General features: G+C 35.5%; 1 protein-coding gene across 4 annotated transcripts in view; it reads right to left on the reverse strand.

Annotated features, from left to right (window-relative positions):
- Positions 1-29: 29 nt before the first annotated feature.
- The window catches only part of NUP54 (nucleoporin 54), a 35,590-nt gene continuing 14,330 nt past the window's right edge, over positions 30-21,289 (reverse strand). For 3 of the 4 annotated variants that reach the window (XM_003265774.3, XM_012499454.2, XM_030819014.1), the window contains 8 exons: positions 19,330-19,517; positions 17,685-17,881; positions 16,363-16,417; positions 15,784-15,877; positions 10,002-10,109; positions 3,446-3,565; positions 3,035-3,145; positions 30-860 (listed from right to left, as the gene is read on the reverse strand). In XM_003265774.3, the coding sequence (XP_003265822.1) occupies positions 732-860; positions 3,035-3,145; positions 3,446-3,565; positions 10,002-10,109; positions 15,784-15,877; positions 16,363-16,417; positions 17,685-17,881; positions 19,330-19,517 (1,002 nt within the window). In that variant the 3' untranslated portion in view covers positions 30-731. The remainder of the gene's footprint in view (positions 861-3,034; positions 3,146-3,445; positions 3,566-10,001; positions 10,110-15,783; positions 15,878-16,362; positions 16,418-17,684; positions 17,882-19,329; positions 19,518-21,289) is intronic. The other variant, XM_030819013.1, reaches the window with a different exon arrangement.

Genomic DNA, 21,289 nt, shown 5'->3' on the forward strand with positions numbered 1-21,289 from the left:
CAAATAAAGCACCAGACAGAATTATATAAAATTACAAATTAAGAATTTATTTATAAGTTTTCATCTTTTTAGAAATAAAAAGGCTTAAAAAACGAAATGGTTGCAAAAATGGTTAAGTAATTTTGTTATATCCTAATTGCTTAGGTGTGCTCTGTAAATTCCAAATAAGTAAAATAATATAAAAATACATTTTCACATCTTTATAGAACAAAAAGAAAACATTAAATGCTTTTGGATTTTCTTTACTCCTCCCACAGATGAGTTCACAAATATAAAAACTGGTGTACATGGATACTCTGAAGCACAAATCTCCAACAGCCAAGTAATTATAGTTTCTTCTGTTATGTGCAAAGTAGATTATTATTTCATATTTACTTGGTATGGAAGGCAGAGTACAGGCTCAGTGGACAATAATCATTAAACAGATTATGTTTAAGAAAATGTTGTTGAAAAATGTACAATAGTACATATAATTTTGGTAATTATGCACTTCTCCTTTTAAAGTAAATACAGCTTTTAGATTTAAATCTTTCAAAGGTTTTCTTTGAAGAGCTGTGAGGTGACTGTATTTCAGATTTGATGAACAGTAATTTGTCAGTAAACTTCTCAAAAAACCAAGCCAAGAGAGAATTGTTTTCTTTTTCCCTCCACATGGTCGGTTTCATTCTTAAGGAAGGTCTGATGCAGTAAGAAGATGCATTTCACAAACCTTTACACAAGTTTGTGAACTGTCAACTAAAGACACCACCTCTGATGTGGATGGTTTCATTCAATCCATGTTCAACCAGCTTTATATCTTCTAGATCATCTTTAATGATGCTAATCAAATGGCTAAGGCCTTCCTGTTGTTGTTTCAAATGCTAGAACAAATTAAGAAACAACATATTAATGTATTAATTTATTAAAACTGCAAGCTAGTCACAGAAAAAAGGACTCCATTTTGACTATTTTACTAGCAACACAGTACCTAGTAAGTGCTCTAAATATAGAGGGCATGCATATTTAAACATTTGTACTACATCTTTTGCTAACAGTGAAAGACAAAACTGTAAAGAACAATAAAATCAAACAAATATATAATGAACAGTATCTTCCAACAAAAATGTTTTTTAGATAGCTATTCCTTTTACCAACTTTTGATAAAGGCATGATAATAAAACAGAACTCAAAGGAGGTATTCAAATATAGATGACTAGCAAAATAACATTCTGAAAACTGAGAATATTCATGTTTTGAAGTACAAAGTACATAGTGATAATGGTGATGATGACTACAGATGCTAACATTTTTTTAAGACTCCTCCTTATGGGTTAAGGTGCTGTTTTACTAGTACTGGTATTCACTGCTTAACTCATTTAAAATCCTTTTGAGCCCCATTTGGGGTACCATTATCATCTCCGCAGTTAAAGAAACTACAGGTAAATAACCTGCCCAAGGTCATAAAGTAGATGGCGAACCATGATTCAATCCCAAAACAATACACTGCTCATCATTTTAAAAAAGACAGGTGTTTAAATTATTCCCAGTTTTATTGCATATATCAACTCTTATTTAATACAACTATTTATTACAATATACTGGAATCTGTTAATTTATTGCAAATACTTAAAACAATGGAATATAATTGGTTGTGTGTGTAATATCCAAGAAGCTAGAAGCCAAACTAGTTTTTGGTTGCATAAAACCAGCCATATCCATTCTAAAGCACATAATAAAACTGGATTTGTTGATGACATTTATAACCTTTATCTAAAATCCTCAGGGCCATGCCAACGGTCATTAGCTACCTAGTATGTTGCACAAAGTTCATCATCTTCATATATTTCTTTAGATACAACTGTTCATTTTCATTAAACCAATCTGCATTTATACTAATGAAAATAAGCCAAAGCAGTGTTTGCAACTTTTTCACACAACGTGAAAACCCTAGAAAAGTGGTTGGAGGTTCTGGCCACCTCAACCTACCTCCATCCAGATCTCCTGAGGGCTTAGGGGATAGATCAATAACAACATGTTTATAACTTACCTGTGACATATAGGCAGGGAAAGTATTATCTAGAGCAGTTGCTTCTCAAACTTTAAAGTGCATACAAATCATTTTATGATCTTGATAAAATGCAGATTGAGTACGTCTGGAGTGAGGACTGAAATTTTGCATTTCTAATGACCTTCCAGGTGCAGCTACTGCCTACACTTTAAGGAGCAAGATCTAGGAAACTTTATAGTGTCTCTACTACCTCTAAATTCATCTTTCTGGCGAGGAGAGGGATAATTCACTTTTTAAAAATTGTGGCAAAACAGGCATACCATAAACTTTTGCCTGTAACTATTTTTAAGTATACAGTTCAGTGGCATTAAGTACATTTATGCTGTTGTGCAATAATCAACACTATCCATTTTGTTCAGAACTTTTCATCTTCTCAAGTTGAAATTCTGTACCAATTAAGTTCCTCCCATCCCCTCCTCCCCTCACACCCTGGCAACCACCTTTCTACTATCCATTAATTGGACTACTAGGTACTTTTCATAAGTGAAATCATAAATATTTCCCTTTTATGAGTGGCTTATTTCATGAAGCATAACTTCTTCAAGGGCAAATTGCATTGTAGCATGTGTCAGAATTTCCTTATTTTTTTCAAGGCTGAATAATATTCCATTGTGTGTATATACACTACATTTTCTCTATTCCTTGATTGATTCTTGGGTTATCTCCACATTTTGGCTATTGTGAATAAAGATGCTATGAACATGGGTGTACAAATATCTGTTTTAAGTCCCTGCTTCCAACGTACTTGGGTATATATCCAGAAGTAGACCTGCCAGATCATATCGTAATTCAATCTCTAATTTTTTGAGTAAACACTACACTGTTTTCCATAGAGGCTGAACCATTTTACATTCCCCCAACAGTGCAAGAAAGTTCCAATTTCTCCATATTCTCACCAACACTTTTCTTATTAGGGTAACAGCCATCCTAATAGGTGTGAAGTGGTGAGCTCACACTTTAAATAATGCAGCCTCATGCAACACTTACCTGCTTGATTTCTCGTAACAGATCTGCATCTATGTAATACCTTTCTTCAGATCTGACTGCTCCAAAATGATTCTGCATCCTGATTTGAGACATCAATTCATTTAGTCGGCCCTAAAAGTTAAGACTGAGTCAAATTACAACTGCCAATGAAGACTTGTAAAAGAGAATGTTTTCTTTTGAAAGGATGGTTTCAAAACCATCTATTAAAAATTTCTATTTCTCTCTCTGTACATTACATTCGAAACACTAATACTAACCAAAAGAACCATGACTGAGTTTACTTTAGAAAGGAAGTTCTAATTGGAGATAACAAACACAAGTCTACAAAATTCCTGCTTGAAGATTGCATAACTTTTTGTCTGCAGATCCACCTGAAACAAATTTTAGCATTATGGTCTTAGAAGTGGTTACCTTGAACTGAGTAGGTGCATTTAGTTCACCCTGAATCGTATCCAGCTGAACTCGCAACTGCTCTTCATCAGCCTGAATGGCATAACCACTCTTCCTTTGAATTTCCTGTTTGATTAGGACCTATACAAATAAAAAACACCAATAACAATAGAATCATCTCTTTTTAGTTATGCAAGTATTATTATTACAATTAGTTGCTGAAAGCAATCAGCTGAAAATCAAACAATAGTAGGGTTCAACAGTTCAGGATTTGAATTATGTTTCTGTCCATTTTAACTAGGCAAAAGTTATCACATGAATACACTGATGTACACTTAATTGTGTTTTTTTGAGACAGGGTCTTGCTCTGTCTCCCAGGCTGAAGTGCAGTGGCGTAAACACAGCTCACTGGATCCTTGACCTCTGGGGCTCAAGCGATCCTCCCGCCTCAGCTCCCAAGTAGCTGGGACCACAGGTGTGCATCACCGCACCTGGTTAAACTTTTTAATTTTTTGTAGCCTGGGTCTCACTATGTGGCCCAGGCTAGTCTTGAACTCCTGGGCTTAATTAAGTGATCCTCCAGCCTTGGCCTCCCAGAGTGCTGGGTTTACAGGTGTGAGCCACTCTGCCCAGCCAACAATTTTAAAACTACAGTATGGCTTGGCCGGGTGCAGTGGCTGACGCCTGTATTCCCAGCACTTTGGGAGGCCAAGGCAGGCGGATCACGAGGTCAGGAGATTGAGACCATCCTGGCTGACACGATGAAACCCCGTCTCTACTAAAAATACAAAAAAATCAGCCAGGCGTGATGGTGCATGCCTGTAGTCCCAGCTACTCGGGAGGCTGAGGCAGGAGAATGGCGAAAAACCCAGGAGGCGGAGCCTGCAGTGAGCAGAGATCGCGCCACTGCACTCCAGCCTGGGCGACAGAGCAAGACTCCGTCTCAAAAAACAAACAAAAACTATGCTATGGCTTAAAAGCAGTACAAAAAAATAGGCAACACAATACCAGTTTCAGACATTTACTCACAGCCTTTCTAAATAAAGTCGTCGTGTTCTTTAAAGATGAGTTTATAATATTTAGGTCTAAAAATTATTTCTTGGATTTCTTTTTGAGATTACAAAAGCAAAATGTACTTGTTAAGAAACAAGAATGTAAAAGACAAATTCTCTCATACCCCCAAGACAAACAGTGCTAACTGATGTTCATTCCCCTGTACCTTTCTCCTTGCTCATACAGAGAGCACACACACACAGATCCAAAATAAAACTAAACTGTATATATCACTCTGTGACATGGTTCCTTTTTTTGGTTGTTGTTTTTGTTTTTCTGAGACGACCTTGCTTTCTTGCCCAGGCTGGAGGGCAGTGGCACAATCATAGCTCAATGCAGCATCGATCTCCTAGGCTCAAGCAATCCTCCCACCTCAGCCTCCCAAGTAGCTGGAATCACAGGTGCTCACCACCATGCCTGGCTAATATTTTCTCTCTTTTTTTAGTAGAGTTGAGGTCTCCCGATGTTGCCCAGGCTGGTCTCGAACTCCTAAACTCAAATGATCCTTCTGCCTCAGCCTCTCAAAGTGCTGGGATTACAGGCGTGGGCCACTGTGCCAGGCCGCCTCTCTTTCTTTCCAATTTAACAATACATCGGGGGAAAGGATCTAAAGCAGTGGCCTCTAAAGGCAGACTCTTGGTTTGCTGCTACTCTCCAAGCCCAGCTTACTCTGTTAAAAACAGTGCAAGTCCCTCCATACTCTCATCCATGCTCCTATAACATATCTTTTTCATAAACACACGCATAGACCAACTGCTTTTTACTCATGTAAATTTTTAAAAATGGATTATATATAATTAACAAAATTAATTTTATTATCAATATTAACCATTAAATTTTATAATTAAAATAATTTTATTATCAAAATCTCATGAAATTCCTTAAGAAGTATAGCTCTAATTTGTTATTTTTAATGGCTGTATGCTTTTTGTGTGATTAACCAATAATCAATCATTACTGTCTTGATGGATATACATTTTGTTTTCACACTACAATGCCATAATAAACATTTTTGTAGCTTTGACTCTATAAACAATGCTGTAATAAACATTTTGTAGCTTTGACACTACAATGCTATAATAAACATTTTTGTGCATGTATCTATTTAACTGGTATAGATCTTTAACAACGAGGCTGAGTTTTAAAGTATGTACGTTTTCAGTTCTAAAGCTGCTAGATTGCTTTCCCAAAGGATCTTAATGAGTTAGATTCATAGGCCACACATCAGAATATCCTTTCCCCACATTCCTGTCAAGAACAGGTGGTGGTTGTTTAAATTTTTCCCAACTGGATGAGTGTAAAGGGATCTCTTTTTTTTTTTTTTTTTTTGAGATGGAGTTTCACTGTCACCCAAGCTGGGGTGCAGTGGCATGATCTTGGCTCACTGCAACCTCCGCCTCCCAGGTTCAAGCAATTCTCTGCCTCAGCCTCCCAAGTAGCTGGGATTACAGGCGCCTGCCACCACACCCAGCTAATCTGTGTATTTTTAGTAGAGACGAGGTTTCACCATCTTGGCCAGGCTGGTCTTGAACTCCTGACCTCGTGATCCACCTGCCTTGGCCTCCCAAAGTGCTGGGATTACAGGCGTGAGCCACTGCGCCTAGCCGGGATCTCATTTTTTTTCTTTAATCTGCAATTCCCAGATTCCTAGTAAATTAAAGGGACCATCTTTTAATGACTAAGAACTATTTTGCATTTGCTTTTTCTATGAACTGCCTTTATACATCTTTTGCCCAAATTTCAATTGGGTTTTATTGTCAAATTATAGGATCTCTTTGTATAATATGAATATGAACACCAAATCTAAAATGAATGCTGTTTGCAAAATTTCCTTTTCCTAAACTCTATCACATGACTGTTGACAAATGACTTCGGGTATCTTTTGCTATACATAGTTTTTTATGTGGCCAATGTTGGTTTACAGTTTCTAGCTTTCTGATCAATGTCTCTCAAATCCCTTTGAAATCAGCTTTGAAAGTTTCTTAAAGTCTTTAGTCCACTTTATTTTTATATGATGCAATGGTCTAATTTTATTTTCTTCCTTATGGATAGTTATACTCCAGTATTATTTATTAAATAAACCCACTGAATTGAAATACCACCTTTATCATATATTAAATTTTCAGCACACTTGCATCTATTTGTAAATTCCCTACTCTGTTCCATGCATCGTTCTGTCCAATCCCATGCAGACACTATATTGATTCAATTACAAGAGGTTTAAAATAGGTTCTGAAATCTGGTAAAGAAGTCCCCTTCACTGTTTCTTTTTTGTTCCTGAACAAGCTAGTCTCAAACACTTATCCTTCTTTATAAACTTAAAGAAATTTTAATCAAGTTTTTTAGAGACAGGGTCTCCCTATGTTGCCCAGGCAACAGAGTGCAGTGGCTATTCATAGGCACAATCACAGCTCACTAGAGCCTCGAACTCCTGGGCTCAAGTGATTCTCCTGCCTCAGCCTTCTGAGTACCTGTGACTATAGGTGCCATGTCATCACACCCAGCTTAATCAATTTTTAAAAAACTGTAATTCATTTTTAATTTTGTAAAGTGGATATTAAGTATTCTCATCTAAGAATACAGTTTATCTATTTGTAAATACCTATACTTTCCTCATAAATATATTTGTAAGTATTTAACAGTTTTGTCACCATAGTGAATGGAACATTTTCCTATTTCCAGATAGTAAAAAGAAAAGCTGATTTTTGTACTTTTATATCTAGCCAGCTTACTACATTAATTCTATGGTTTATTCCCTTGGGTTTTCCAGATATACAATCATATCAGCAAAAATAGATCACTTAATCATTTTCCCAATGTTTATATTATTTCTTTGCTTATTTATGAAAACCTCCAAGATAGCAACAAATAATGATGATAATATTGGGTGTCCGTGTCTAGTTTCTAAATGCAATTTTAGTGTTTTACCTTTTTGAGTATTTGCTATTCATTTTTGGTTACAGTTTCTACTATATATTTTCCTTTAATGTGTTGCTACAATAAGTCATGTTGATAGATGTCCTGTTATTGAAACCAACCTTGCATTCCTGAAATAAACTTTACTTGGTCATAGTATATTTTTTAAGAAATTGATAAATAGCTGGATTCTCTTTGCTTATACTTCATTTGGAATGTGGTTTTTTGGTCTGATTTGAGGTATACTCCACACATACGACAATTCACCTGTTTTAGGTGTTCAGTTCTATGAATCTGGCAAATACATACAGTCGTGTAACCACCACAATGATTAAGATACAGAATATTTCCATCACCCCAAGCCCTTTGTAGTCACACTTCTCTCTTCATCTACAGTCCCTGGCAACTACTAATCTGTTATCTGTCCCTAATTTTCTTTTGTATAATGTTATATAAATAGAATCATGCCTTACACGGCCTTTAAGTCTGGCTTTTTTCACTTAGCATAATTTGCATCTCTTTAAAATAGCTGTTTATAATTTCTTTTTTTGAGATGCTACAAACAGAAACGTAAAATGGTACAGTTGCTTTGGAAAATAGTTTAGGTAGTTCCTCAAAAAGTTAAACATAGTGTGCATATGACACAGCAATTTCACTTGTAGGTTTATACCCAAGAGAAATAGAAGTATATGTCCAAACAAACACTTGTAAATAAATTTTAATAGCAATATTATTCATAATAGCCTTAAAGTAGAACCACCAAAATATCCATCAATTGAGTAAAATGTGGTACAGCCATATGATGGAATATTCAGCAATAAATGAATAATAATTATTTATTAGTACCTGAAGTACTATTACATGGTACAACACAGTTGAACTTTGAAAACACTATACTAAGTAAAAGCCAGTCACAAAAGACCATATATCATTATGATTCCATTAATATGAGGTTTCCAGAACAGGCAAATCAATCCATAGAGGCAAAACTGGTTGCACAGGACTGACAGATCTGCAGTGAAACGGGGAAGTGACTGACAATGGGTATGGGATTTGTCTGTAGGGTGATGGAAATGTTCTAAAATTGATTGTGGTAATAATGGTTATACAAGTCTCTGAATATACTAAAAGCCATTGTACACTTTAAATGAGTAAATAGTATGGTATGCAAATTATCTCAAGCTGTGAAAAAAGAACAAATGAGGAAGCTATATACATTATTCTTCAATTGTCTAGAATAATTAAAATAACACTGGAATTAGCTCTTTTGTGGTTAGACAAAATTTGGCAATGAAACTATCTGTCCCTGAGGCCTTTTTCATGTTTCATCTTTCATTTTTCCAATTGCTTCTGTGGTATTTGTTTTTTTACTTCTCTGTAGATTAATTTTGGTAATTTTCATTTTCATAGAAAAATCCTCTGAGTTCCAAATTTGTTACCCTAAAGTACATGCAGTACCTTCTTTTTTTTTTCTCCTTTTTTCTGAGATGGAGTCTTGCTCTGTCACCTAGGCTGGAGTGCAGTGGCGTGATCTCGGCACACTGCAACCTCCGCCTCCCGGGTTCAAGCAATTCTCGTGCCTCAGCCTCCCAAGTAACTTGAACTACAGGCGCAAGCAACCATGCCTGGCTGTTTTTTTGTATTTTAGTAGAGATGGGGTTTCACCGTGTTGCCCAGGCTGGTCTTGAACTCCTGAGCTCAGGCAATCCACTCACCTCGGCCTCCCAAAGTTCTAGGATTACACGCGTGAGCCACTGTGTCTGGCCCATGCAGTATCTTCTTATTCTGTTTTGTGTATCTATGGTGATGCCTCTTTTTCCACTACTAATTTTGTATATTTTGCTCTGTTTTTCCATTCTTCTGGCTGATGAGATTCTTAGTAATTTTAATGGTCTTTTCAAAGAAACAGTTTTTTAATTTATTCTTTCCACTATTACATTTTTTAGTCTTTCACTAATTTCACATTTATCTTTCTTTCTTTTTAGTTTCTTTTGGCTTATCTTGATATTCCTTTTCTAATTTAACATGAATACTAAGTTCCTTTATTTTTCACATTTGATTTTTTAAAACAAGAATTTTTTATGGCTGTAAGTTTTCCTCTGAGTACAGATTTTGCTGTTTCTCACTGGTTCTGGTATGTAATATTTCTGTTTTCATGATAGTTTATAATTTCAGTTGTTATTATTCTTTTAATTCCTCCTGTTATTATTCTTTTAATTCCTCCTGTTAATTTGGAAATTCTATTGTTTTTCGGCCAATATGGTTACATTCCTTTATCTAGCACTCAAAAAATTTTCTGAACTATTTTATGAAATTCATGAGCCATCAATAATCTCACAGAAGCTTCCCTTGCACTAAGATGCTTTATTTCTTCACTGCTTTCCCTCAAACTCTCACTAAAATATGAACTTTAGGATATTTTTATTCTCCTCACTCAACCCTATGAGACCTGTTTTCCAATTTCAAAGTTTTACTGAAAGAATTCGGTACTTCTAATTTCACATTATTATTTTAGTCTTTTTTTTTTCTATTTTAAAAATCTATATTTAGTACATTATTTCACACACATAGTCTTATGAACACTGGGGGAAAAAATCCAAATTACTACCTGTAAAGTTCTATGGGAAAGATCCATGAGTTTCCTCTTGTATTGTGCAATTTTGGCTACAGATGTAGTTTGATTCTTTTGTAGCTCACTAATATCTTCAGATATGATCTGTTTAAAAAAAATTGGGGGGGGAGGGGTTAATCAAAATCACAACTATTTATCAGTTACACCTGTATGGAAATTCTAATCTTGGGATAAGCCTGAGATTCATCTCTCAAAATACAAACTCTTTCCCTATAAATCTGTGCTTATATTTCTTCCCTTTTTACATACCTAAAATTTTTTTAAAAGAATCATACAAAGATATCTTTAGAGCTCTAGGAAATTTAGCAATAAGGCAATACATAGAAAAAATAAGCTGGGCGTGGTGGCTCACACCTGTAATCCCAGCACTTTGCAAGGCAGAGGCGGGCAAATTACTTAAGGTCAGGAGTTCAAGACCAGCCTGGCTAACATAGTGAAACCCTGTCTCTACTAAAAATACAAAGAAGTAGCTGGGTGTGGTGGCATGCGCCTGTAATCCCAGCTACTTGGAAGGCTGATGCAGGAGAATCACTTAAACCCGGGGGACAGAGCTGAGATCGTGCCACTGCACTCCAGCCTGGGCAACAGAGTGAGACTCCATCTCATAGAAACAAAAAACAGAGTGAGACTCCATCTTTCACACACACACACACACACACACACACACACACACACACACGGCTGGGCACAGTGTCTCACTCAGTGTCTCACTCCTGTAATCCTAGCACTTTGGGAGGCCAAGGCAAGAGGAGTGCTTGAGACCAGGATTCTGAGACAAGCTTGGGCAACACTGCAAGACCTTGTCTCTACAAAAAATAAAAAATTAACCAGGTGTAGTGCTACATGCCTGTAATCCCAGCTCCTTAGGAGGCTGAGGTGGGAGGATCACTTGAGCCCAGGAGTTTGAGGTTGCAGTGAGCCTTGATCATGCCACTGCACTCCAGTATGGGCAAGAGACACACAGAGAGAGAGAGACAGAGACAGAGAGTGTGAGTGAGAGAGAGAGGAAGGAGAGACCTATCTCAAAAGGAAAAAAAGAAAACACATACTTCAGAAATAATTAAGGAATTTGAAGTAATATGGAATACCGCCAACAACCAGGTCTGAATGGAAAAAGTTAAGATGTATAAGATGATATCTAGGGGGTGTCTTAATAGACAATTAGCCCTGTATCTAACTATTGACAGAAAGTACAGTACATTTCAATATTAACTGTTACAGAATACTTGGAGGGAGTAATCAGAGTGCAGAGGAAAAGGAATGATATTAATTATGCAGCAGGATACATTTTTATGCCTCTGGATCTTTGACTTGCTGTTTTACCTGACTGAAATCCCACTATTCTGCCTTAGGAAGTCTTAACCTTACAGGGTAGGTTAAAATCTCACTATTTTATTAAAGCATCCCAATCAGAATTAATCCCATAATTGTCTCTATCATAATTAATCATTCTATGCCACTGACTTATATTAACATGTTACAAGAAAGAGGATAAGATTGTGCAAGACATTTTAGCACATCCACCTGCACACATCACCTTTTAAAGAAACATTCCAATGCCAGGCCATGCTGAAAGGACAAAATTAGGTGGCCATGTTTTATATTACATAACCTAGGCAATCTCCCCATCTCAATTTTGAAAAATCACCAGTGTTTTTAGATACAAGAGTACTTACGACATTATTTTCTACCAGTAATAACTAAAAAAATTAGACATGTTATCAGCCACAGTATTTATTAACGAATACTAAAACCATCTAGGAATTCATCCAAGAATGCACAAAATTTTAAAAGGGAATATTTAAAAATTATTTTAAAGGACATAAAAGACCACAAGGATTAAAGAGACATACCACATTCATGGATGAAATGATTTAATATTAAAATTCAATTCCCACAAATTAGTCTTTGCATTTAATGCAATTCCAACCATAATTCTAGCATTCTGACAAACTGATTCTAAAGTTTTTATGGAAGAATAAAGACCCATAAAGACCCAGAAAACTTTGAAAAGAAGCACCAAGATGAGAGACTCATTCTACTAGATATTAAGATACACTACAAAGCCATAAGACTAAAAAAATGTGGAATGGGTGGATATAAAAACAGACCAACTGGCCAATGAAACATAAGAGAGGGTCTAGAAATAGATCACATATATATATACATATATATATATATATGGAAACTTAGTGTAATTTAAATTCTTCGATAATCATTGAGGAGTATCACATTTTTATAGGCAATATTAAAAATATAGGGCCGGGCGCGGTGGCTCACGCCTGTAATCCCAGCACTTTGGGAGGCTGAAACGGGCAGATCACGAGGTCAGGAGATCAAGACCATCCTGGCTAACACGGTGAAACCCCATCTCTACTAAAAATACAAAAAATTAGCCAGGCGTGGTGGTGGGCACCTGTAGTCCCAGCTACTCGGGAGGCTGAGGCAGAAGAACGGCATGAACCCAGGAGGCGGAGCTTGCAGTGAGCCGAGATTGCGCCACTGCGCTCCAGCCTGGGCGACAGAACGAGACTCTGTCTCAAAAAAAAAAAAATTGGACCCACTATTTAGAGAAAAATATATCTGAGCTCATACCACATACTTTATGTAAAGGTAAACTTCATGATGACAACAAAAGACTCAATGTGAAAGGTTAAACTCTAAATTTTTTTTAATGTAAGATACACTCAGACTTTGGGATGGAAAATTAAGCAAATTCCCAAAAAGAAAACACAAGGCAAACATTTAATGCATATCATTACATTAAAATTAAGGATTTCTCTTCAACTACAGACACCAAAGACAGAGTTAACAGAGAGATGAGAAACTAGAAGATATTTACAATGTTATGAACAAATAGAGACTATAATCTAGAGTAAATGATTACTGAAGTTCAATAAAGAAAAAATAGGAAGCCCAATGGAAACACTGGCCAAAGATATGAATGATTTCAGTTCTGGAAAACATGGACTAAGCATATGCAACCCCAATCTCTCCCATTTAATACAGCTATAAAACCTGGATGGAATACATGGGGCAGCTATTTGAGGACTCTGGCAGGAAGATCAGGGAAGACAGGAATTTAAAGTACCACTGAACTTGTGGTGAGTTTATCCATTTTACCCCTCAGGCGTCCCTAGTCTGGTTTCAACCCAGCCTCAAACCTGGAAATGAGCATAAATGCTGAAAGGGAGCTCCAAGAGAAGTCTGCAAGTTCTAGTGGGAGGAGATACATTGTATTACCTAGAGAAAGGTTTCTCAAACTTCAGCACTATTAATGTTGCGTAATTCCTTGTTGTGGGAGTACTGTTCTGTACACTGTAGAATGTGTGCAGCACATGGGCCTCTACACATTAGATGCCTGTAGCACTCCCCAACCAAGAGTCTCCAGACATTGCCAAATGTGCTCTGGGAGACAAAATCACCACCACCACCACAAGCCACTACTAAGAAATATTGCTCTAAGACTTGAAATAATAGATTAAAAGGAAATGCTGAAAAAAAAAAAAAGTCCAAATAACCCAAAAGAAAGCAGAAAAGCGGAAACAGGAATGAAAAACAGAGGCTACAAACACAAAACAAAGAAACGGTAGGACTAAATCCAAACTTTATGCTGTCTACAAGAATCTCACTTCAAATAAAACAATATAGGTAGGTTAAAAGCAAAAAGATGGACAAAGGTTTGCCATACAAACACTTTTTATCAAAAGAAAGGTAGCGTGGCTATGTTAACATCAGATAAAGACTTCAGAGTGTCTTGAGTAAGTGTCCATGAACAGATGAATAGATAAAGAAAACATGGTGTGTGTGTGTATACATATATATACACACACAATAGAATGCTATTTAATCATGAAAAAGAATGAAGTGCTACCATTTGCAGCAACACAGATGAACTTGGAAGACATTCTGTTAAGTGAAATAAGCTACGCACAGAAAGATAAATTCTGCATGTTCTCACTCATATGTGGAAGCTAAAAAAAGTTGATTTAGTACAAGTTGAGAGTAGAATAGTGGCTACTAGAGGTGGAGAGAGAGTAGGAGTAGGGAATTGCCAAAGGTTGCTTAACAGATACAAAAGTACAGCTGGATAGGAGGATTAAGTTCCAGTGTTCTATAGCACTATAGGTAACTATAATTCACAACCATTTATTGTGTTTCAAATAGCTATAGGAGTGAATTTGCAATGATACCAACAAATGATAAATGTATGGGGTAATGGATATGCTAATTACCCTTATTTGATCATTACACACTATATCCATGTATTGAATTATCACACTATGCTCCATAAATATGTAGTTATGTATCAATTAAAAATAATAATAAAAGAAAAAGCCATTAGAGAAGATTTAAAACTTACCGAGGATTAAGAGGGATATAATATAATAATAAAAAGTAAATTTGCCAAAAAACAACAATCCTATATAACAACAGCCCTTCAAACTATTAATACATGAAGCAAAAACTGAGAAATGAAAGGAGAAAAACACAAATCCATAAGTGTGGCTGTAGATTTCAAATGTCTTCTCAAACTAGCAGACAGAAAAAACAAGAATACAGAACTGAACAATACTATCAACCAACTGGATCTCACTGACATTAATAGAAAACTCCACCCAAGAACTGCAGAACACACATTATTTTCATAGGCTCCTGGGTTATAAAACCTTAGCAAAGTTGGCTGGGCATGGCGGCTCATGCCTGTAATCCCAGCACTTTGGGAAGACGAGATGGGCGGATCACGAGGTCAGGAGATTGAGACCATCTTGGCTAACAGGGTGAAACCCCGTCTCTACTAAAAATACAAAAAATTAGCTGGGTGTGGTGGCGGGTGCCTGTAGTCCCAGCTACTCCAGAGGCTGAGGAAGGAGAATGGCGTGAACTCGGGAGGCAGAGCTTGCAGTGAGCCTAGATCGCGCCACTGTGCTCCAGCCTGGGCAACAGAGTGAGACTCCATCTCAAAAAAAAAAAAACAAAAAAGAAAAAAAAAAAAACCTTAGCAAAGTTGAAAGAATTGAAATCATACAAATTTCTCCGACCTTTAAAGAATCTTTAAGTATTTAATTATGAAAGTCTTTTTTTTTTTTTGAGGAGTCTCACTCTGTTGCCCAGGCTGGAGTGTAGTGACATGATTTCTGTTCACTGCAACCTCTGCCTCCCGGGTTCAAGCAATTCTCATGCCTCAGCCTCCCAAGTTGCTGGCATTACAGGCATGCACCACGATCCCCAGCTAATTTTTGTATTTTTTAGTAGAGACCAGGCTTTGCCATGTCGGCCAGTCTTGTCTTGAACTCCTGATCTCAAGTGATCCACCCACTCTGGTCTCCTAAAAAAGTCTACTTTATGAAATAAAATATTAAGTATATTTAAGCATTAAGTAATTTTAAATTTGCTTCATCAACATACAATAATATACCAAGACAATTATATGTCAACATAAAATAATCATTATTATAACCTTCATTTTCATAAGGCCCCATAAATAATAATATGCAATTCCTGGCTGAAACTGGAAATGACCGTCTAATTAATCCACTAAGACAAGAATTCTAAATTCATTATCATATCAAATCAGATTCATATGATTTGGGGACTTCTATCATAAAGAAGGTAGTTGTATAAAACTTAATTTGCAGTGTATGCTACATTGTTTCCTGATTAAGATAAAACAGTAGCACATATACTAAAAAGAATTAAATGTCTATAATCCCTTTCCCTACTTCCAGGGCCAAGGAATGAAAAGCTAAATGCTTACATCTAATCTGGTTTGATGCTGCTTAGTCATCTGATCTTGAACCTTCAGTCTTCGGAGAAGTTCCTTAAAACCCACCATTGGTACAGGAATTAACCTGAAGAAACACAGTGAACAATTTTCAGATCTTAAGCCTATTACTACAAAATACAAGAAGTTAAGGTTTTAGTAACATTCATGTAATTTTACATCAACTTTCTAGGGCTCTAAGGCAGATCTATGATTATGAGATAACCATGTTATACCAAAGAGATTTTATTCAACCTCCCTATTTTACAAATGAGGAAATACAGTTCAGTCAAAACATTACATTATTAAATGCAAATGCAAATACAAATAGATTTTTCCACTCCTAGTTAGTTCTCACTATGCTATGCTGCCTTACCATAATCTTTTTTTTTCTTATTTTTTCTTTTTGTTTTGGCTGCAGCTTTAGCTGGACAATAATCAATATTTTTTAAAGGCCATGAAAATGAAAATAAACTTGCCTCATATGTAAGAAGTATAATTAATAGCTCCCATGTTTGCTTTCCTAGTAGCAAATATTAGTTCTTAAATGAAACAAGATGAAGACATACTTACTTTTCAGAATCAGGGTTATCTACCTTGGCCTGTTCCCAGATAATAGGATCAACACCTACCACAAATAAAAAATATTTTTTTCTAAAACAATTTTCTATTTTTATAATATGTGTATGACAAAAGCTTTCCTAAAGTAACACCCTAAACCCAGAAGCTATAATGAAAAGTGACTGTCAAATATGATCATGGTAAAAATACAAATTTTTGCAGAATGAATGAAGTTCAAAAAAAGTACAGAGTGAAAGGAAGTATCTATAACCTATAGGATAATAGATTAACCTCCAGAAGACAGAAAGAGTTCCTATACATCAAAAAGGAAGACAAAAAAATCTAGAAAATGGGCAAAGGACACAAATAGGTAACTCACAAAAAATACAAATGTAGCTAATAAACATATTAAAAATAAGTATTAATTTTTAAATTATTTTGCCATCAGTGGCCAGAAAAATAACATTCCTGCTACAAATATAAATGGTAGAACTTTCCCTGGAGGGCAATTTGGCAATATCTAACATACATAATATTGACTCAAAAATTTCATTACCAGAGATCTATTCTAAAGAAATATATACCAATGTGTTCTAAGACATGTTTACAAGGATATTGTTAATTACTGCATAGTTTGTAATAGTAAAAAGACAGAACAACTTAGAGGTGTTAAGTAAAGGTGTATCCATGGAATACAATGCAATGTTTAAATACAGTAAGATTTATCTTCATGTATTGACATGAAAAGTACTAAGAAATACTGTAAAAAGGCAAGCTGCAGATGTATATGCAGGATCCTTTTTTAAAAGATCTACATGTAAATATGCTTACATTTCAAATCACAGATAAAGGATCAAACATAGTACCATAAATTGATAGTAGTTACTTCTGGGGAAAGGAACTAAAGGTTCTCTATCACATAGTCAACTAGTTATGCCACCCAGAATATTTTACAGTGAGAACACATTCAGGTTTTACTTGAATATTCAGTTAAAATGAGATAAGCTAGAAAAAAATAAGACAAAATTTTACTAGTAAATTACCTTTGGGTAATTTACTAGTAAATGGATTATGGATGGATTATGGACTATTTTTCTTCAGTTCACTATTTCTCAAAACTTCTATTTTAACATATACATATTAGCTATATAATAAAAAACTAAATGAATACAAATATTCAAAACTATTTCCCAAACAAGCAGATATGTGATAAGATGATACTAATTTTATTAGCATTAGTAACCAACCAACACCTCTGAAATACGGGGAGTGTTTAGTTCTAAATCTTTCTTTTTTTTTTTTTTTTTTTGAACTCTGTGATTCTAGAAACATACCAGCAGGAGGATTCTGTAAAAGCTGTTTGATCTGTGCAGGAGAAAGTTCTGTTCTAGTCATAGAAAGGGTTACACCAAGTTGCTGCAATTGTGTTTTTATATTGGCTTGTTCAAAATGGGCATATAGCGTTGTAGCTGGAACCCTTCTTGAAGTACCATTTGGTGAACGCTCAACAACATAAATAACAACTTCTGTCCTGAAGGAAGAATAACCAATTTATAAAATATGGAGTACAAAACTCACAGCCACAAACCTCGGCATATCATAGCATGTGATTTCAGAAAGGTTTAAGTTGAATTCAGCAATGGTTGTTTTAGGAGGCAATTAAAATGTTTCCTTTTTTTTTCTTTTTTTTTTTGAGCAAGGTTTGCTCGGTTGCTGAAGCTGGAGTGCAGTGGCGTGATCACTGCAGCCTCAATGTCCCAGGCTCAAGCAATTCTCCCACCTCAGCCTCCAAGTAACTGAGAGTACAGCTGCACACCCGCTACATTTAACTTACGTGTGTGTATATATAAATATAAAAATATATATATATATATATTTAATTTTTTTTGAGAGACGGACACTCGCTATGTTGCCTAGGCTAGTCTCAAACTCCTGGTCTCAGGCAGTCCTCCCACCTTGACCTCCCAAAGTTCTGGGATTACAGGTATGATGAGCTGCTGTGCCCAACTGTTTTCTTCTTAAATCTTGGAAAATAAAAAAGTTTTACTTAATGTAATGTTCATTTACAAATCAACCTAAATGATAAAGTTAAAATGAACCCGGTACATAAGATAATATTTTTTATTTTTTTGAGACGGAGTCTCTCTCTGTCCCCCAGGCTGGAGTGCAGTGGCGCAATCTCAGCTCACTGCAAGCTCCGCCTCCCGGGTTCATGCCATTCTCCTGCCTCAGCCTCCGGAGTAGCTGGGACTACAAGCACTCACCACCACACCCAGCTAATTTTTTTTGTATTTTTAGTAGAGACAGGGTTTCACCGTATTAGCCAGGATGGTCTCGATCTCCTGACCTCGTGATCCGCCCGACTCGGCCTCCCAAAGTGCTGGGATTACAGGCGTGAGACAGCGCGCCTGGCCAATAAGATAATATTTATAAAGGGGTTTGCTTAGCTGCAAAATCCTATGTAAATGTTATTTACTATAGGAAATTCTGTTGAAATTTATGGGTTGCTTCTCTGCAATTACAACCACAAGTAAAATCTGATTCAATTACTGCATCTCATTAATAATCATTCCTCCAAATATCCTAAAATAAATGTCTTGCCACAAACACTGAGAATTATACTTAGGTCAAGGGAAGTAAAGCAATAATATTTATTCATGAATGAACATGAACAGTAATCAGTTAACAACATTTTCCAATAACATCTTTATGGTCCTCAATTTGCACGCATCTATGACAAATGGTCCCTTCCTGGCCTGAATGAAAATCTAGAAAATTATTAGCATCTAGTAAGTTAAAAGATCCAAAATTAAAAAAAAACTTTTAAATAAATGTTTTTATAAATACTGAATAATCACTAGCTGAGAAAAGGCATTCTGCTCTGAGAGTTAATTTGTGCTTTAGCAACAAAAACATTATTGATCACTCCCTTAGGACCAGAAATACACAGAAATAAACAGTATATTTATGTATACTTACTGATCATCTGGCAATGTTTTAGTGCCCTCTACATTTACAGTAAGGGTCTGGTTTCCTCCCAAAACTTTATGCAATGATTCTACCAACTGTTGTTGTTGGCTTCGAATCTCTGTTTCTTTTTTGTTGAAAACTAAAACCACTAGCCCATCTTCATCTTTATTACTGGGCATGCAACTATAACCTACTGCCTGTGGAATGACAAAATAAACAATATAAAAAATATGTACAGATCTTAAATCAGGTGTTTAATATTAATAGCTTAATATCTGCTAAAATGGGAAAAACAACTTAATGTCTGGTAATTAAGGGAATAATGATTCTTCCCACCATTTTGTGCCCTAGGAGGTCACAAAATTATAAAGAAAAACTATTTTATCCAGGAATAACATTAACCTACAGAGTAAGATTAACATTTCCTCTTTGAGAGAGTAACTAAACAGCTTTCTCCCCTAAAAAATTTTGATATTCATTATTGTTGGTTGTTTCTGAACCATCTGCATGTCATTATAAAAGTGACTGCAAAAATCACCAATTATAATTTATTTCACTATACGAATTGTTCCCAACTTATGATTTTTCTGTTTTATATGGTGTAAAAGCAATATGCATTCATATATACATACATGGAAATCATACATGGAATTCTGATCTTTTAGTTTTTATTATAAAATTATTATTATTATAAGATGGACTTGGTGTTAGATTATTCTGCCCAATTGTACACTAATGTAAGTGTTCTGAGCATGTTTAAAGTAGCCTAGGCTAGGCTATGATGCTTGGTAGGTTAGGTGTATTAAATGCATTTCTGAATTACAATATTTTCAATTATGATGGGTTTATTGGGATGTAACCCATCATAAGTTGAGGAGTATCTGTATATCTGATTCATGGAATCTTAAACTAAGTTTTAAATCTATAAAGAAATAATTTACAAATAAATACTTTTAAATCACAGTAATGACAGTCAACTTACAAATAGTATAAAGAATGTCTGTATCACTTTATTGGTTTATATAATACAAAACTTTATGAAACATGGTTGTTGTTTTTTTTACATATTAATATGACCAATTATACTTTTCTGAAGAATTGCTCTTTTAAATAGAAGCCTTTTATCCCTTTTCACCACTCATCTGCAACTTTTAAAAAAAGAATTTAAATTAACTCAAGTGTACATTATGCATTTTACCATGTTATACACCAACTTTATTGTTATATTCAACTTATGTCTATTACTGAATACCTCTTAGCGACTAAATACATGTATCAAAATTTCAACTACATGCACTCAATATATTTTTTGTTAATGATGAGACAAAGAGATGTTCTGTAACAAGACAGGCTGACCACTTCATTCAAGGATCTGATCCTCAGCCTTACAGCTCCAAACACAGGGTTATGTATATATTGATTAGGGTTAGGAGATCAACGTAGGCCAATATAACTCCTAAGAGGCTGAGGTATAAACTGGACTGCAATACATATTTGTTATGGAAAATGCATTACCAAATGGACCTAAATACTCTCACTGGCTGATAAAGAGACTTTGTGAAGAGACAAATGAGAAGGTCGTTTGGTAGGCAGGGAATAAGAACACAGAAAATGGGCAATATTGTTTTAATAGCTTTGGGGTTATACATGCCAAGGGGAATTCCTGTCTGCTGGTTAGGGTATACTCCCCTGGCCAATGTTAAATGAATACCACTAAATTGTAGTTTGGTGTCTCCCCTTTACAGGTGCCAAGCAAACCATCTCCTGTTTACATTTTTTTCTTCAGTTATAAATCACATTCTAGTCACACCTTCCTTCATTCATATTCTGGTCACCTTCAACCACACATATGTATGAAATCACTTCAATTTTATAATTTCTATATTTTCAAAATAAAAGTATAATCATACCATATTCAAGGAGTAAAGACCCAAGCAATTGTTATCTTGATATTAATCTAAATATATTT

Source organism: Nomascus leucogenys, chromosome 9 (assembly GCF_006542625.1).
Source record: "Nomascus leucogenys isolate Asia chromosome 9, Asia_NLE_v1, whole genome shotgun sequence".
Taxonomy (NCBI): domain Eukaryota; kingdom Metazoa; phylum Chordata; class Mammalia; order Primates; family Hylobatidae; genus Nomascus; species Nomascus leucogenys.